Raw genomic sequence first — 18,280 nt, forward strand, 5'->3', positions numbered from 1 at the left:
TTATAGGAAACACTTAGAGCTTCATGAAAGCATTTACTAAAATTAAAAAAAAAAATGAAACAGTTAGTAAGATACAAATTGATATAAAATATTTATGAATGGGAAGAATACATATATTTCTACCTGATATAAACTATAAAGTCATTGAAATTCTAAAATTCTAATCAAAACATACAACATATAAAAAGCTGATCCTAAAAGAGGGAAAACAGATCTCAGTTCAGTTCAGTTCAGTTCAGTCGCTCAGTCGTGTCCGACTCTGCAACCCCATGAATCGCAGCATGCCAGGCCTCCCTGTCCATCACCAACTCCCGGAGTTCACTCAGACTCATGTCCATCAAGTCAGTGATGCCATCCAGTCATCTCATCCTCTGTCGTCCCCTTCTCCTCCTGCCCTCAATCCCTCCCAGCATCAGAGTCTTTTCCAATGAGTCAACTCTTCGCATGAGGTGGCCAAAGTACTGGAGTTTCAGCTTTAGCATCATTCCTTCCAAAGAAATCCCAGGGCTGATCTCCTTCAGAATGGACTGGTTGGATCTCCTTGCAGTCCAAGGGACTCTCAAAAGTCTTCTCCAACACCTCAGTTCAAAAGCATCAATTCTTCGGCGCTCAGCCACAAAGAATGGGAATACCAGACTATCTGACCTGCCTCTTGAGAAATCTGTATGCAGGTCAGGAAGCAACAGTTAGAACTGGACATAGAACAACAGACTGGTTCCAAATAGGAAAAGGAGTACATCAAGGCTGTATATTGTCACCCTGCTTATTCAACTTATAAGGACACTGGTATATATTCACAAATCAGCAGGTGTAAGAACACTTGGTTAACAATATGGGGGGCAGGGGGTGGGGGGAAGAAATGGCTCCATAACATATACCATAGAATACAAAAATAAATTCCAGATGAATTAAAAGCCTAAATGTGATTAAACTTTTAAAACTGATGAAATATAAGAAAACATTATGAAGCAGTAAAGAATTTTTTGTAGAAGCACAAAAAATATAAACTAAAAAGAAAAAATGATAAATTTCAGTATATTTGGTATGTGTACCAAATTCTTTTGTATACTTTTCAAAAGTGAAAAAGTTTCAATCTGGGAGAAAATACTGTGAAATACAGATAGATAATCTAATTCCAGAAAAACAAATCCAAAAAAATAAAATGGGCAATAATATGAATAGATAACATTATAGAACTGAAAATGGTCAAAATATTCATGAAAATATGTTCAATTTCACTAGTAATCAAGGCAATTGCTGTTACAAGGGGATATAATTTTATATTCTTCAGATTGGCAAAAATTTGAAGTTTAAAAATACCAAGACTTGGCAAGGTTGTAGGGACATGGAACTAAACAGGGGGGAATGTAAATTGGTATAACCACTTAGTAAATATAAAGATGAAGAGCTCTAAACCCCAGCTCCATTTCTAGGTATAATCTCTACAAACATTCTCACATGTGTGTCCAAGGAGACATGTACATAAAAATTCAATGCTATGATGTTTAAAGGATGTAAAATTGCTGCTGTTGCTTAGTCACTAAGTCGTGTCCAACTCTTGCAACCCCAAGGACTCTAGACCACCAAGCCCCTCAATCCATGGGATTTCTCAGGCAAGAATACTGGAGGGGGTTGCCATTTCCTCCTCCAGGGAATCTTCAGGACCCAGAGATAGAACCTTTATCTCCTTCATTGCAGGCAGGATTCTTTATTACTGAGCCACCAGGGAAGCCCCTGATGTAAAATTAGAAATAATCAAAAGGTCCATTGATATATAAATACATTACAGTACAGACATACACTGGAATGCTCAGAAACAGCTACAAATGAAGTGAATGGATGAATGAACACATAAATTTCAAAAGTGTAGCTATTAACTTGGAAAGATACTGACAACACATTAAGTAGGGGAGAAAAATAGACTATAGGACTACATGCTTTCAAGTAAGGCATCAAATGGTTAAATGAACTTTGCCCTACATGCACTAATAGGCCAACATTCCATTAATGCACCTGCCATATTTTAATCTCATCAACTTGCATCCATGGATAGACATTAACCAAAATAATAAAAACTACGATATATTAATTCTAGTATTTTGAATAAGAAAGAGATTGCAATAATACTGATACAGAATAGCTATACTCAAAGCCAAGAAACAATTTCCCAACATTGGTGCCAACAATCCCAACCTTTCCAGATGAGACTTGTTCTATCTAATCATCCAGTCAGAGAGCTACCAGAGCTATTAATAGAACAGTGGTGTAAGTTGCTGGTCATACACACCAAAGAGCAAGGTAAAATCTAATAAAACTATACTTAGAATAAACTTTCAGGGATCAGTAAAGCAAAGCTATACTCACAAAGTGATGTCATATTTATTAGCGGAAAGAGTGGCAGCAGGAAGTTACTGGAGGAATTTTGAGAGAAAAAACATTTTTCTCTGAGACTCTCTGACAAATTGGAAATTGACTTGAGTGCTCTAAAACCCGTGCTCCATATCTTCTTCATTAAAAGTTGCTCAAAAGGTACAGGAATCAGAATAGATTATATTTTATGGCAACTGCAATAGCATATTAAAGGAAAATTGTTTCCTCCACTCACAACATTTGAAACCAAATGTGTGGGGTTTTCCCACACCAACTAATTCTCTAGCTCTCCAGACACAACTGAGTACCCTACAATTCAATTCTGACACTAACTACCAAGACTTGGCAGAGACTCCACAGGTTAAGGGCTCAGTTCCACAATATCACCCCCTACCTCAGACACCAATCAACAAGCAGTGGGTCCACATGTTACTCACACCTCTGTCCAACTTCTGTTCCCATAATCCCCTCCATCTCAGGGTTGATAATTTGCTATGGCGGCTCACAAAACTCGGGAAACACTTGCTTACACTTACCAGTTTATTATAAAGGATATTATAAAGAATATAAACAGCCAGATGCAGAGGTATATATGGCGTGGTCCGTAAGCGTCCTGAGTACAGCAGCTTGGTCTTCACGGAGTTGGCGTGCACCACCCTTCCAGCACATGGATATTTTCACCAACCTCTCCAAAAGCTCTTTATGAGGCTCTCCAAACCCCACAGTTTAGGGATTAGTCTGTAGAACCTTCATCATGTAGGTGTAATTGATTAGTAACTCAATCTCTAGCCCTTTTCCCTTCCCTCTCAGGGTAATAAGGCTTAAAGTCCTAACCCTCTGATCACATGGTTGTTTCCTCTGGTAACCAGCCCCCAACCTGAAGCTATCTAGAGGCCCATCAAGACTCACCTCATTAGCACACAAAAAGCACTCATGAATTCCAGAGATTTCAAGGGTCTTAGAAGATCTTAGGAACCAGGGACCAAGACTAAATATTATAATAAAAAATGTTCCTATCACCCCCATTACTCAGGAAATTACAAAGGTTTTAGCAGATCTTGTGCCAGGAACCAGAGATAAAAACCAAATATGTTTGTCTTGTTATATCAAAATATACATACAAGAAAGGGTAGGGAGTTAGAACTTCTAAGGGAAAACTATTTCCGTCATTATTTCTTTTCTGTGAAAATATTTCTTATGTTCTTTATACCTTGATGAAATACTTTTGAGACTTCTAAGACCAACAAATATAAACTGCATTTATTGTGTAAAAATTAAGAATGGCTCAGGCTCCATAATGGGAATTGGATGTAAGATGTGTTAAGTCTCAGCTTCTAGAAGAGTTGATTTTGAACTCAGTCACCCTTTGAGAGAAGACATACCAGCTCGCATAATTTCGTCAACCAGGAGAATGTTGGTGGCAATCACAGTGCTGAGGGAAAAGACGACAGGGTGAGTAAAGCTCACCAACCTACTCTTATCTTTCCCCCAAGAAATCTCCAACTACTAAAGGCACTTTGTTCTGCAATGATGTTGGTGTGAGATAAGACGACATTATAAATAAAGACTCTTGTATTATAATTCCATCTCCTTTGCTGATAAAGTAGAAGCCTAATTTTATATTCCAACAAAACTGAGCTCATTTTTAGCATATCATTTGATTTTTTTCCCACTATGCATGTGGTACTATTTCAGTAAACTTCTTCCTTTCCCTCTTAAATAAAGAGTAATATTAACATTTCCTATAACTTACACAGTTAGACTAAAATGTAAAAGGGACTGGAAAATGACAGAAGCCAGTTTTAATAACTGGATACCATGCCTTTTCACCACTTTCCACTGTAGCGTGGCAAAAATAATAGAAAAATCTTAATGTTAACAATTATGTCCCTAAAAGTCTTTCTCTTCTTATTAATACAAACTTACCAAGAGTGAAGAAGTTGTTTTTTCACGCAATAATTATCCCACACTCCTGCATCTGCTGCTACCATTGGCTCACCTGCAAAGCAAAAACAATTTCAATACTACAGTCTTGACATATTCTGTTAATGTTGACTATATATTCTAATATCTCATATACCACCAAAACTACTATTGTCAAAGTCACCAATGGCCTCCATGGTGTCAAATCCAAAAGTCGAGTCTCAGGCCTCATCTATCAGCAGCACTTAGCACAGCTGGCTGCAGCCTCCTCACTGCTCTTTCTTCACTTGCCTTTCAGGATACCACACTTGCCTGGTTTTTCTCCTCTGTACTAGTGGCTCCTTTACTGTCTGTTTTGCTGGTTCTTCCTCTTCCTCCTGAGCTCTTAATGTTGGAGTACCCAAAGGCCCAGTCCTAGATTCTTTTCTTCTCTCTCTATACTCACTCCCTAGGTGATCTTATCCAGTCTACTGGATTTAAAACACATATACTCTGGGACTTTCCTGGTGGTCCAGTGGATAGGAATCTGCCTTGCAGGTGACAGGGATCTGATCCCTGGTCAAAGAACTAAGATCCCACATGGCACGGAGCAACTAAGACCGAGTGCCGCAATGAAAGACCTCACGTGGTGCAACTAAGACAAAAGATCTAATGTTAAATACACACACACACTCTGACAACTCCCAAGTTTTCATCTCCTATCTGGGCCACCTTCCTGAGCTTCAAACTTGTACAACCAACTGTCTATTTTAAAGTCAACAGATACCTCAAACTTAGCCTTGTCGGAACTCAACGCTGACCTCTAGCCACAGCCTGCTCTACATAGTCTTCTCCAAAGCAGCCAACGGCAATTCCTTTCAGTTGTTCAGTTGACTCCTCACCACAGAATAGCAAGAGTGATCCTTTTAAATACATTCAGACCATGTCACACCTCTGCTCAAAATTGCTCCCTGTTCCACCACAGAAAGTCAGACTCCTCACACTGGTCCACACATCCTCCTGTAATCTGACCTTCTTTCACCTCTCTCATCTCCTGTCTCCTCCTCAAAAAACACCAGACACTGGCATTCCCACCAGCTATTCCCTCTGCCTAGGACATTCTTTCCCTAGTTCCCACGTAGCTAATTTCCTAATTTTATTTGACTTTGTTCAATAGGCATTCTCACTGAGGCTACTCTGATCACTCTCTTTAAATTAAAACACCCTCCCCATGCTCCTGTTCTAGCATTCACAATCATCCTTATACTGTTTCTTTATTTTTGTCATATAATTTATTGACTTTAAAAATGTTAAAGGTACTTACTTATGAAGGTTATCATTTACTGCCTATCCTTTCGGGCTGCAACATAAGCTCACAAGGGCAGGGACTTTTGTCTATTTTGTTCTGTGTGAATCCCTGGTCAAATAACAACCACTCAATAACTATTGCTTAAATAAATGAATATCTGTGTTTAAGAAGTTCAAATGTAAACTAAAGGCACCCATTCTTTAAATACAAAAGTCAGGGCTTCCCTGGTGGCTCAGTGGTAAAGACTCTGCCTGCCAATGCAGGGGACACAGGTTCCCTGCATCCGGGAAGATCCCACATGCCTCAGAGCACCTAAGCTTGTGAGCCGTAACTATTGAGTCTGTGGTCTCAAGCCTGGAAGCTCAACTACTGAGTCCATGTGTCGCAACTACTGAAGACTGAAAGCCCCAGGGCCTGTGCTCTGCAACAAGAGAAGCCACGACAATGAGAAGACCAGGCACCGCCAAAAGTGAGCAGCCCCTGCTCTTCACAACTAGAGGGAAAAAAATGAAGCAATGAAGACCCAGTACAGCCAAAAATAAATAAATAAATAAATTTTTTAAATATACAAAAGTCATCCAAACCTCCACATCCCCCCTTACTATAAATTCTGGGTCACTGTAGCATAACCTCTTTCTTATGAAGCAGCTAAGTTTTCCTCACTGTCTTACCTGTGTTCAGATCTATGCCAACAGGTTGTTTTGAATTCGAATGCTCAGCCTGAACTTTTACTAGTGTTTCCTGCAGGTCATAACCAGAATTCTGAGCAAGAACCTGTACGAATAAAAATAATAATAAATATATGGATAGAATGTCTTCATATATATTAGAATATCAGATAAAAAATAAGGCACTGCTTTCCAGTCTTGTGAAAACACACCCATAATGTAGTAATCATCATCTTTTGAAGAATTTCATTCTTAATGTAAATTTAATTATTTTGTGTACCTAGTAATTATTATATTCACTTCAACACTTCCCCTATGTGCAACACACTAAATTCTGAAGACATTAGAGTTTCCCCAACCCTAGACTGCTAAATTAATTTCCCTCTGTTAAGGACTAAACCACCCACCCTGGCCAGGCATAAAAATCAGATCAGTCGCTCAGTCGTGTCCAACTCTTTGCGACCCCATGAATCGCAGCACGCCAGGCCTCCCTGTCCATCACCAACTCCCGGAGTTCACTCAGACTCACGTCCATCGAGTCAGTGATGCCATCCAGCCATCTCATCCTCTGTCGTCCCCTTCTCCTCTTGCCCCCAATCCCTCCCAGCATCAGAGTCTTTTCCAATGAGTCAACTCTTCGTATGAGGTGGCCAAATTACTGGAGTTTTAGCTTCAGCATCAGTCCTTTCAAAGAAATCCCAGGGCTGATCTCCTTCAGAATGGACTGGTTGGATCTCCTTGCAGTCCAAGGGACTCCCAAGAGTCTTCTCCAACACCACAGTTCAAAAGCATCAATTCTTCGGCACTCAGCCTTCTTCATAGTCCAACTCTCACATCCATACATGACCACTGGAAAAACCATAGCCTTGACTAGACGAAACTTTGTTGGCAAAGTAATGTCTCTGCTTTTGAATATGCTATCTAGGTTGGTCATAACTTTCCTTCCAAGGAGTAAGCATCTTTTAATTTCATGGCTGCAGTCACCATGTGCAGTGATTTTGGAGCCCAGAAAAATAAAGTCTGACACTGTTTCCACTGTTCCCCCATCTATTTCCCATGAAGTGATGGGACCAGATGCCATGATCTTCGTTTTCTGAATGTTGAGCTTTAAGCCAACTTTTTCACTCTTCACTTTCACTTTCATCAAGAGGCTTTTTAGTTCCTCTTCACTTTCTGCCATAAGGGTGGTGTCATCTGCATATCTAAGGTTATTGATCTTTCTCCTGGCAATCTTGATTTCAGCTTGTGTTTCTTCCAGTCCAGCGTTTCTCATGATGTACTCTGCATATAGGTTAAATAAACAGGGTGACAATATACAGCCTTGACGTACTCCTTTTCCTATTTGGAACCAGTCTGTTGTTCCATGTCCAGTTCTAACTGTTGCTTCCTGACCTGCATACAAATTTCTCAAGAAGCAGATCAGGTGGTCTGGTATTCCCATCTCTTTCAGAATTTTCCACAGTTTATTGTGATCCACACAGTCAAAGGCTTTGGCATAGTCAATAAAGCAGAAATAGATGTTTTTCTGGAACTCTCTTGCTTTTTCCATAACCACTCGCATAAGTTGTTTCACAACAGGAGGTCCTGACAGAGAACAGGCAACTGACAAGGTGCCTCCAAGACCAATCAGAAGACTCTGGGAGGGGCCAAAAAGAGGGACCACACCAGCCCACCATATGTCCTGACAACCTCCCAGAAACTCTCGGGCTAGAATCCATCTTGACTGAGAGATGTGCACACCCACCAGGAAAGGGCCCTGGGCTGGACCACATAGGAACACAAGCAAGATGACTGGCCGCAGACAACCTGGAAACTAACCCCAGCACCAGAGACCTGAGACTGAGTCAAGAGGAAGAGCAGTTCTCCTGGGTTCCCATACTCTGCTTTCTGCTTGATCACTCCTTCCCAGTATAGTCTTTTGCTTTGTCAGTACATGTGTCTCCTCAGACAATTCATTTCCCAGTATTAGACAAGGGCCCTTGAAGGGGTCTGTCTCCATAACAACTCCTTGCAAAAGATTTTTTTTTAATGGAAAGAAGTAGAAAGGTATTGTTGTTTGTTTGGTCCCTCTAGCCACACGGTTTCTGGTTTTTCCTGAGCATTTGCTAAAGGAAATCTGCTTATTTGTAACATATCTGTGCCCTTTGTTCAGATGAGGAGACATGACTTCTAGCAACAGAGATGGAGATACCTGCACTGCAAGCCAAGTTCATTTCCAAGTGGTCCTAAACCAACAGCAGGTGAGTAGAAAGGTACCACTCAATGTATAGTCAAACTTAACAAACGTGTAGCAACTACTACTGACTTCGCCTCTTCAGAGAAAGAAAACTATAGATATCTAATTCACAAAAATTCAACAAATTATGAATAATTTTAAAGCAGTTATCAAAAAGATTTTGCTAGTATTTTAGTAAGATGTTTTAAGTCATGGTAATAGTATATTTGAAATAGTTTTCTGTGTTTCCAAGTGGTTCACAAACAGATTAAGGGAAAGGGGGAAAAAATGGTAGTTCTCCATCCTTCTGTTGACACACAGGAAAAAAAAAAAAAAACTGGTTTCTCTCCTTTTCTAGTACTGTATTTGGAAGTGCTAAACAGCCAAAAGTTCTGACTTCCCATAATTTAAAGTGCCCGTACTTTGGATACCACCAACAAAATAAAGATCTACTCAAAATCTAGTTAAATTTTACATTCTAAACTTCTTCATTATGATTAATCATGAAATATTTTTGAAAGAAATTATTGGAGTTAACTTCAAATTTTGGAGCTCAGAAATGGAAGCAAAGTAGTAATTTAGCCATTTCATGAAACTCCTGCAAGTATTCAGAGCTATTATACTAAAAACTTCCTTGCTTCAGCTAAAACTATGTGGGGAAATATAAGTAAACACCTATCTTCTTACTCTACTGTGATACCTAATATTGGCAATTTAATTAGACATCTTATGTCCAACCAATTGTTCTTTGGCCATTAGGATAGTTGTACCTTAGGGATAATGAGTAAAGCATCTGCAAAAGCTTGGACTCCAAGACGAGCTCTTCCTTGTATCGTGTGCTTGTATGTAACTAGAGCTTCAGCTATTGCCACTTCAACGGCACCTGCTCCTGGAACAACACAACCTATTGGGGGGAAAAAATGATTGGCAAGACATACCACACGGAAGAAACAGAGGAAAATGCAACTAGATATTCACGTTCTATTATCTTGCCTGCATCTAAAATGTATTTAAATACAGAGAGCAATAAAATAAGTCACACAGCTCGGTGATTACTCAGATGTCTTATGAAACATCCTAAATTTATACATCATTAAATGATTAAGCACAGTATAGATGTGAAGCCTTTGACTGTGTGGATCACAACAAACTGTGGAAAATTCTTCAAGAGATGGGAATACCAGACCACCTGACCTGCCTCCTGAGAAATCTGTATGCAGGCCAGGAAGCAACAGTTAGAACTGGACATGGAACAACAGACTGGTTCCAAATCGAGAAAGGAGTACATCAAGGCTGTATATGGTCACCTTGCTTATTTAACTTATATGCAGAATACATCATGAGAAATGCCAGGCTGGATGAAGCACAAGCTGGAATCAAGACTGCCAGGAGAAATATCAGTAACCTCAGATAGGCAGATGACACCACTCTTGTGGCAGAAAGTGATGAAGAACTAAAGAGCCTCTTGATGAAAGTGAAAGAGGAGAGTGAAGAAGTTGGCTTAAAACTCAACATTCAGAAAACTAAGATCATGGCATCTGGTTCCATCACTTCATGGCAAATAGATGGGGAAACAGTGGCTGACTTTATTTTTTGGGGCTCCAAAATCACTGCAGATAGTGACTGCAGCCATGAAATTAAAAGATGCTTATTCCTTGGAAGAAAAGTTATGACCAACCTAGACAGCATATTAAAAAGCAGAGACATTACTTTGCCAACAAACATCTGTCTAGCCAAAGCTATGGTTTTTCCAGTAGTCAAGTATGGATGTGAGAGTTGGACTACAAAGAAAACTGAGCGCCAAAGACTTGATGCTTTTGAACTATGGTATTGGAGAAGACTCTTGAGAGTCCCTGGGACTGCAAGGAGATTCAATCAGTCAATCCTAAAGGAAGTCAGTCCTGAATATTCACTGGAAGGACTGATGCTGAAGCTGAAGCTCCACTACTTTGGCCACCTGATTCGAAGAACTGACTCATTTGAAAAGACCCTGAATGCTGGGAAAGATTGAAGGCAGGAGGAGAAGGGGACAACGGAGGATGAGATGGTTAGATGGCATCACCAACTCAATGGATATGAGTCTGAATAAACTCCAGGAGTCCTGGCGTGCTGCAGTCCATGGGGTCACAAAGAGTCGGACATGACTGAGTGACTGGACTGAACAGGTAACAGCTGGCTAAAAACAGCTTATTTCATTGTTTATAATAACAGACATACCTTCATCCTTCTCCTTTATGACTACACTTAAAATGTAGTTACTTAAAATTTACTGTTGCAGACAACTAATAACAGCATTTGATTTGAAAAAAAAATGCTAGGCGAACATAAACTGGCCATAGTTTTTGGTATGAAATTCTCAGAACTCAAGGAAGTATTTGCTTCCTTGTATAAGCAGACCCAAACTGTTTGAGAAAAAAATTAGGTGTTATTATTCTAAGGCAAAAGCTCTGGTTAAACACATCAATTTTCAACTGAGGATATAACTCTTACACCTGCTGGTATGGTTTTATAAAGTTTATTTACTCTTCTTTGAATTAGTAAACTTGTTTTGGAATCATCCATGTTTAAAATAAACAACACAAAGAGAATCTCTCCTTTTATCCTACATCATTCTATAATTACAACCCCCTTTCTCTGCTTCATTGTACAACATAACTGCTCAAGAGAATTATCTACCCACAAGGTAATTACAGCCTCACCTCCCATTCACACTTCTAAAAGCTCCTTGTTAAATACTGAATAAACACAAAAGAGTATTTACATGTATAAGATATAAAGAATAAACAAATAAATGTACCCATGTACCTACCACCCAGTTTAAGAAACAGAACATTACCAGTAGCTTTGAAAACGTCCCAGATCCCATTCTCCTGTAAAAACACAACAAACCAATATGTGTGGGAAGTTACTAAAGCAGTAACTGAAGAGAAATTTACATCACTAAAGACCCATATTAGAAAAGCACAAAGGTCTCAAACCAGTGAAGAACAAATGAAAACTAATGTAAGCAGAAGAAGGAAAATAGTAAAGATCAAAGTGGAAATCAATGAAATAAAAATGATCCATGAAATGAAATGAGAACAGTGTAGAAATCTGTCACTACAGATTCTACAGATATTAAAGGGATAATAAAGTAATATTACAAATAACTTAATGCCAGTAAATTTGAAAACAAAGATCAGGGGTTAGCAAACTTTCTGCAAAAGGCCTCTGTAGGCCATGCCATCTCTTCTGCAACTATTCAATTCTGCTGGCGTACCACAAAGTCACAGACAATACATAAACAAGCGGGGCATCTATGTTCCAATGTAACTTTATCTACCAAAAATGGGCAGCAAATCAGATTTAGTTCATGAAAGTATGATCTTAACTTAGATGAAGTGGACAAATTTCTTGAAAGACACAAAGTACTAAAGCTCACTCAAGAAAAACAGACAAAAAAAAAAAAAAAAGACAAAAAAAAAAAGAAAAACAGACAACCTGAATAGTCCTGTATCTATAAAAGAGACTGAATTTGTGGTTAAAATCTTCCCATGAAGAAAACTCCAGGGCTTCCCTGGTGGTTCAGTGGTGAAGAGCCTGCCTGCCAATGCAGATGAGGGGATAGTGAATTCCCTGGCAGTCCAGTGGTTAGGACTTCAGTCACAGGTTCAATCCCTGTTGGGGAACTAAGATCCCTCAGGTCACAAGCTGTGGCCAAGAAAAAAACAAAGAATGCATAAATAAAATGTGGTATATATCTACAATGGAATATTATTCAGCCTTAAAAGGAAGGAAATTTTGAAACATGCTATTAATATAACATGGATGAGCCCTGAAGACATTATACTCAGCCAAAGAGCCATTGACAAGAGGACAAATACCGTATGATTCCATTCATATGAAGTACATAGAACAGTCAGATTCATAAAGACAGAATGTAGAATGGTGGTCTCCAGGGGCTTCGGGGAGAAGAGAATGGAAAGTTACTGCTTCACGGGTACAGAGTTTCAGTTTTGCAAGATGAAAGATGTTCTGTGATAGATGGTGGTAGAGACTGCACAAACCTAAGACTGACAGTTATAAAAGAAAAATTTTGTGACCTTGGGTAGATAAAGATTTTTTAGATATCACCCAAAAGCATATTGCATGAAAGAAAAATTGATAAATTATACATCATCAAAATTAAGAATTCTTCTTTGAAATACACTGTTCAGAGAATAACAGAACAAACTATAGAGTAGCAGAAAATAGTTACAGATCATATATCTGAAAAGGTATTTGTATCCAGAATATACAAAGAACTCTCAAGCTCAACAATAAGAAAACAAACAACCCAATTTTTAAAAGGGCAAAAGATTTGAACAGAAACTTCACCAAAGTATGGATAGCAAGTAAGCACATGAAAAGATGCTTAACATCAATGATCATTAAGAAAATGCAAATTAAAATTACAGTTTGGTTTTTTAAATTTTAGAATGGCTAAAGTTAACATGACTGACCATACCCAGTACTGTTGGTAAAGATGCAGAACAACCAACAGGAATGTAAAACAGTACATGACAAAACAGTTGAGCAATTTCTAAAAAGTTAAACATAGCATTGCTTCCCTAGCCATTTACCCAAGGCAAATGAAAGCATATGTCCATACAAAGACTTGTGCACAAATGTTCATAGCAACTTTATTTGCTATAGCCAAGAACTGTAAACAACCAAATGTTCATCAATAGGTGAATCTGATGAAATAAACTGTAGTATATTCATATAATGGAATACTATCTAGCAATAAAATGAATGAATTCTGATCAATATAATAACATTAATTAATTTACAATAATTATGTTGAGTAAAAGAAGCAAAACAAAAAAAAAGAATACACAGTGCATTATTCCATTCATACAAGATTCTAAAAAATGCAAACAAATCTATAGCAACAGAAAGCTGACTTCCTGTTGTACCCAGGAGGTTGCCTACGGGCAGGGTGACACAGGGAAGAGGAGGAAGGAAGGATGACCAAGGGGCAATGAGGTAACTTTTCGGGGTGATAAATATGTTCATTATCTTGACTGAGGGGACTGTTTCATGGCTGTATACTTTAAACATGTGTAGCTCATAATATGTCAATTACCTAGATAAATTATTTCTTAAAAAACTAAGAGGTTGAAGTGATTTTTTAAAATAGCCCATTTTTCTTTGTATTCTAAAGCCTAAGAACCAGGTTGAACTACCAAAGCCTTCATGCTGAATCATATGATCTTCTTTAAAAACTACTACTAGCTTTCATCAAAAGTGACTATAAGAAGTAGTCTCTCATACCAACTCCCATATTTTTTCAATTTAGGAACTGCTGTGATTTCTCCTTTTCAATAATGAAAACTATATAGCTGATTGTATCTCTATGTTCTGGCAGATTAAATATTACAGTGACTATTATGTTTGCTATATCTATATTCTATTTTCCTAGGTTCTAATTTTCCATCTCAGCTTCTGTTTTACCATTATTTCACATTTATGTTTTTGCTTATCAGACACATCTGAAGTATTGTTTATAGAGTTACTCTATTTTTTGAGATACAATTCACACACCATAAAATTCAGCCTTCTCCACTGGTGCAGTGGTTAAGACTCTACACTTCCCCGACAGGGGGCATGGGCCCGATCCCTGGTTAGGGAATCCCAGATTCTGTGCTATGCAGCCAAAAAAAAAGTGCACTTCCCAGTAGTTTCCAGTATATTCACATGGCTGCGCAGCCATCACCATTCTAATCCCAAAATACTTTCCTAAAAATACCCTGTACCCACTAGCAATCATTCCCTGTTTCCTTTTCCCCCAGCCCCTGACAATCACAACTACTCATCTATTTTTATGGCTTTGCCTTTTCTGGAATCATATAAAACACAGACTTTTGTGCCTAGACTCTTTTACATTATAGAATGTTTTCAAGGTCATCAATATTGTAGCATATATCAGTATTTATTCCTTTATAATACTCCATTGTATAGACATACCACATTTTATTTATCTATTCATCAGCTAATGGATATTTAGATTTTTCCACTGGCTGGCTACTATAAATATTCATGTGTATTTTTGGTGTGCACATACATTTTTACCTCACTTGTATGCACACCTAAGAGCTGATGTGCTGGTCATAGAGTAACTCTACATTTAATCTTTGAGGAACTGCCTGTTTTCCAACAGTTTCCACCAGCAACATATAAAGGTTCCAATTTCTCCACATTTTCATCAATGTTCATTATTGTCCAGGTTTTTGATTACTGCCATCCTAATCACCATGAAACCGTATCTCTTGGTGGTCTTGATTTTCATTCCCCTAATGAATAATGATGTTGAGCATTTTTTCATGATGTGTTTACTATTCTCACTTACACAGTATGTTATTGAATATCTAACCCTAACTCCTTTTAGAAGGAAGCTGGTAATAAATTATCAATAAATACTCTTTCTTAATCTTTCTTAAAATTATACTGCACTGAGGAAAAGGAATGGGTCCTAAGCTGTAAAAGCATTTTCATGGTTTTAAAAATAAATTTCTAAAAAAAAAAATGATACTACAATATGAAATCATTTTTTCATTTAGTAAATAGAAGTTAATTAAAAAGGCAGCCTACTATTAAGAATATTTCAGTACGTCCCTGGTGGTCCAGTGGATAAGAATCTGCCTGCCAATGCAGGGGACATGGGTTCCAACCCTGGCCCGGAAAGATTCCACATGCTCCAAAGCAACTAAAGCCATACGCCACTGAGTCCGTCTCTAGAGCCTGTGAGCTGCAACTGCTGGAGCCTGAAAGCTCTAGGGTCCATGTGGCACAACTACTGAACCTGTGCGCCTGCAGCCTGTGTTCCACAACAGGAGAGGCCAACACAGTGAGAAGCCCGTGCACCACAGTGAAGAGTAGCCCCTGCTCGCTACAACCAAAGACCCAGCACAGTCAAAAATATTTTTTAAATTAAATGAACTATAGAAAAGACTATCCTGAAGGAGAAAACTTCACTATAAACAGTCCGAAGTGAAATAAGAGAATTCAAAAGCAGAGATATTACTTTGCCAACAAAGGTCCGTCTAGTCAAGGCTATGGTTTTTCCTGTGGTCATGTATGGATGTGAGAGTTGGACTGTGAAGAAGGCTGAGCACCGAAGAATTGATGCTTTTGAACTGTGGTGTTGGAGAAGACTCTTGAGAGTCCCTTGGACTGCAAGGAGATCCAACCAGTCCATTCTGAAGGAGATCAGTCCTGGGTGTTCTTTGGAAGGAATGATGCTAAAGCTGAAACTCCAGTACTTTGGCCACCTCATGCGAAGAGTTGACTCATTGGAAAAGACTCTGATGCTGGGAGGGATTGGGGGCAGGAGGAGAAGGGGACGACAGAGGATGAGATGGCTGGATGGCACCACTGACTCGATGGATGTGAGTCTGAGTGAACTCCGGGAGTTGGTGATGGACAGGGAGGCCTGGCGTGGTGCGATTCATGGGGTCGCAAAGAGTCGGACACGACTGAGTAACTGAACTGAACTGAACTGAATCATTCATATCTTTTAAAATACTATGCATCCCATAATAGATTATTACTACTTTAAAAATATGCGAGTTTCGTATCTATCACAAAAAAGACCTTACCATCTTCAATGGCATTTTTGATGGCACGAAGTCCATCCCTTACAGCATCCTTGATTTGTGTGAGAGTATGCTTATTTGGTCCCTTAACCAACAAGGTGACAGAGCGAGGGTTGATGCAGTCCTCAATAAAAGTGTACTTTTCCTCACCCTAAAGGGTAATACAAGGAGATATACCTTTAATACATAAAGCCATTATGAAATCAAGACCTAGCTGATACTATCAGAATCCAGACTTTATATGAATTTTTCTTATCAAGTATAACTAAATGTGGGCTTCCCTGATGGCTTAGCAGGTAAAGAATCTGCCTGCGATGCAAGAGTTGCAGGAAACATGGGTCCGATCCCTGAGTTGGGATGATCCCCTGGAGGAAGGCATGGCAACCCACTCCAGTATTCCTGGAAAATCCCATGGACACTGGAGCCTGGCGGGCTGAGGTCCACAGGGTCACAAAGAGTGGGACACAACTGAAGCAACTGAGCACATCACAGAGCATTAACCAAATATGTGCTAAAACAGTTAAGTTATATTTGAACTATTAACAAACATTTAGAAAGATAAACTGCAAAATCTATCCTGTGGATTCTCATAACATAAAATGTGAATTTAAAAGTTTAGTTTTTTTTTTTTAAAGTTTGCTGTTCACATTATAACCACTGCCCACAGAAATACTCACTAATGTGTACTCATATACAAGACCAGCATGTCCCAAGCAATCTACACTGAGGTCTTCAACAGAATTCACAGCCATTCCACCACAAGCAAGAGAGAGTCTGAAATTACATATATGACATCATAGCTTTGGTTATGAAAAATATACAGACTAATTTGTTAAAAGTGAAAAAGATAAGCTAACACAGAAGACTGCATTGTCATTATATTGTATTATTTTCAAATCTGTTTTAAGAAGATGAAAACCTTCTGAGGATCTCATGAGAAAAAGTTGAGATGTATTAACAATCTTGATTTTTAACACTTCCATTATTTACTGAAACTATGAACAAAATTTGAAATGTGTATGCTACTATTTGATGGTTGGATGGCATCACCGACTCAATGGACATGAGTTTGGGTAAACTCCAGGAGTTGGTGATGGACAGGGAGGCCTGGCATGCTGCAGTCCATGGGATCAAAAAGAGTCAGAGGCAACTGAACTGAACTGAATGTTACTTTTTGTTCAACAACATTGACATAAAAGCTAAAAGAAATACACACAGGATAGTTTCAATTTAATCTATAAAAAAACTTAAGATACATAATTATCAGCAAGCTTACCTTTCCATGTTTCTTCTTTTTGCTCTACGAAGAGCTAAAATGCCATGTTTTGCAAGAGCATCTAAGGAAAATGGATCAATTCCCTATAATCAAATTAGCATAAAAGTTATAAGCATGTTTTAAGCCAATAGTTCTCAAACTTTTTGGTCTCAACACTGCTTCACAATCTTAAAATTATTAAGAACCCAAAGAGCTTTCGTTTATGTGATCTGTATCTATAATACTTATCATAAGTTAAAATTATAATATGGAAAAAAAGGAAAAAAAAAGATGGTGGAGTAGAAGGACGTGCACTCATCTTCTCCTGCGAGAACTCCAAAATTACAACTCGCTTCTGAACAACCATCAACAGCAGAATGTAGGATCCCACCAAAAGAAGATACCCCACATCCAAGGGCAAAGGCAAAGCCCCAGCAAGATGGTAGGAGGGGCGAAATCACATTTAGAATCAAACCCCATACACACCAGATATGCTCTGAGGGCTCAAATAAAACCTCTGTGCATACCAGGAGACCCCACAGAGACTGAGCCTGCCTTTGAGTGTTTGAGTGTCTCCTGCAGGGGTACAGGTCAGCAGTGGCCTGCAGCAGAGGCAGGAGCTCTGGGTGCAGCCTGGGTATTGCATAAGCCCTCTTGGAAGAGATCGCCATTAACCCCACCATAGAGTTGCCAGAACTTACACAAGACTGGGGATAAAGACTCTAGGAGGGCACAAACAAAACCTTGTGTGCACCAGGACCCAGGAGAAAGGAGCAGTGACCCCACAAGAGACTGACTCAGACTTGCCCTGAGTGTCAAGGAGTCACCAGCAGATGGATGGGTTGGCAGTGGTCTACTGCAGGGTCGGGGGCAGGGAGTGTAGCAGAGCCTCCACCAGATCTTTTGAAGGAGATTTGCCTTCATTATCATTATCTTTATTACCTC

General features: G+C 39.0%; 1 protein-coding gene across 9 annotated transcripts in view; it reads right to left on the reverse strand.

Annotated features, from left to right (window-relative positions):
• Positions 1–2,897: 2,897 nt before the first annotated feature.
• The window catches only part of CCT6B (chaperonin containing TCP1 subunit 6B), a 38,161-nt gene continuing 22,778 nt past the window's right edge, over positions 2,898–18,280 (reverse strand). For 7 of the 9 annotated variants that reach the window (XM_055577272.1, XM_055577274.1, XM_055577269.1 and 4 more), the window contains 7 exons: positions 17,357–17,439; positions 16,758–16,854; positions 16,084–16,231; positions 9,235–9,368; positions 6,253–6,355; positions 4,297–4,369; positions 3,626–3,802 (listed from right to left, as the gene is read on the reverse strand). In XM_055577272.1, the coding sequence (XP_055433247.1) occupies positions 3,730–3,802; positions 4,297–4,369; positions 6,253–6,355; positions 9,235–9,368; positions 16,084–16,231; positions 16,758–16,854; positions 17,357–17,439 (711 nt within the window). In that variant the 3' untranslated portion in view covers positions 3,626–3,729. Of the gene's footprint in view, positions 3,118–3,625; positions 3,803–4,296; positions 4,370–6,252; positions 6,356–9,234; positions 9,369–16,083; positions 16,232–16,757; positions 16,855–17,356; positions 17,440–18,280 lie in introns of those variants that run through there. The other 2 variants (XM_055577267.1, XM_055577271.1) reach the window with 2 other exon arrangements.

The sequence above is a fragment of the Bubalus kerabau genome, chromosome 4 (genome assembly GCF_029407905.1).
Source record: "Bubalus kerabau isolate K-KA32 ecotype Philippines breed swamp buffalo chromosome 4, PCC_UOA_SB_1v2, whole genome shotgun sequence".
NCBI classification, from domain to species: domain Eukaryota; kingdom Metazoa; phylum Chordata; class Mammalia; order Artiodactyla; family Bovidae; genus Bubalus; species Bubalus kerabau.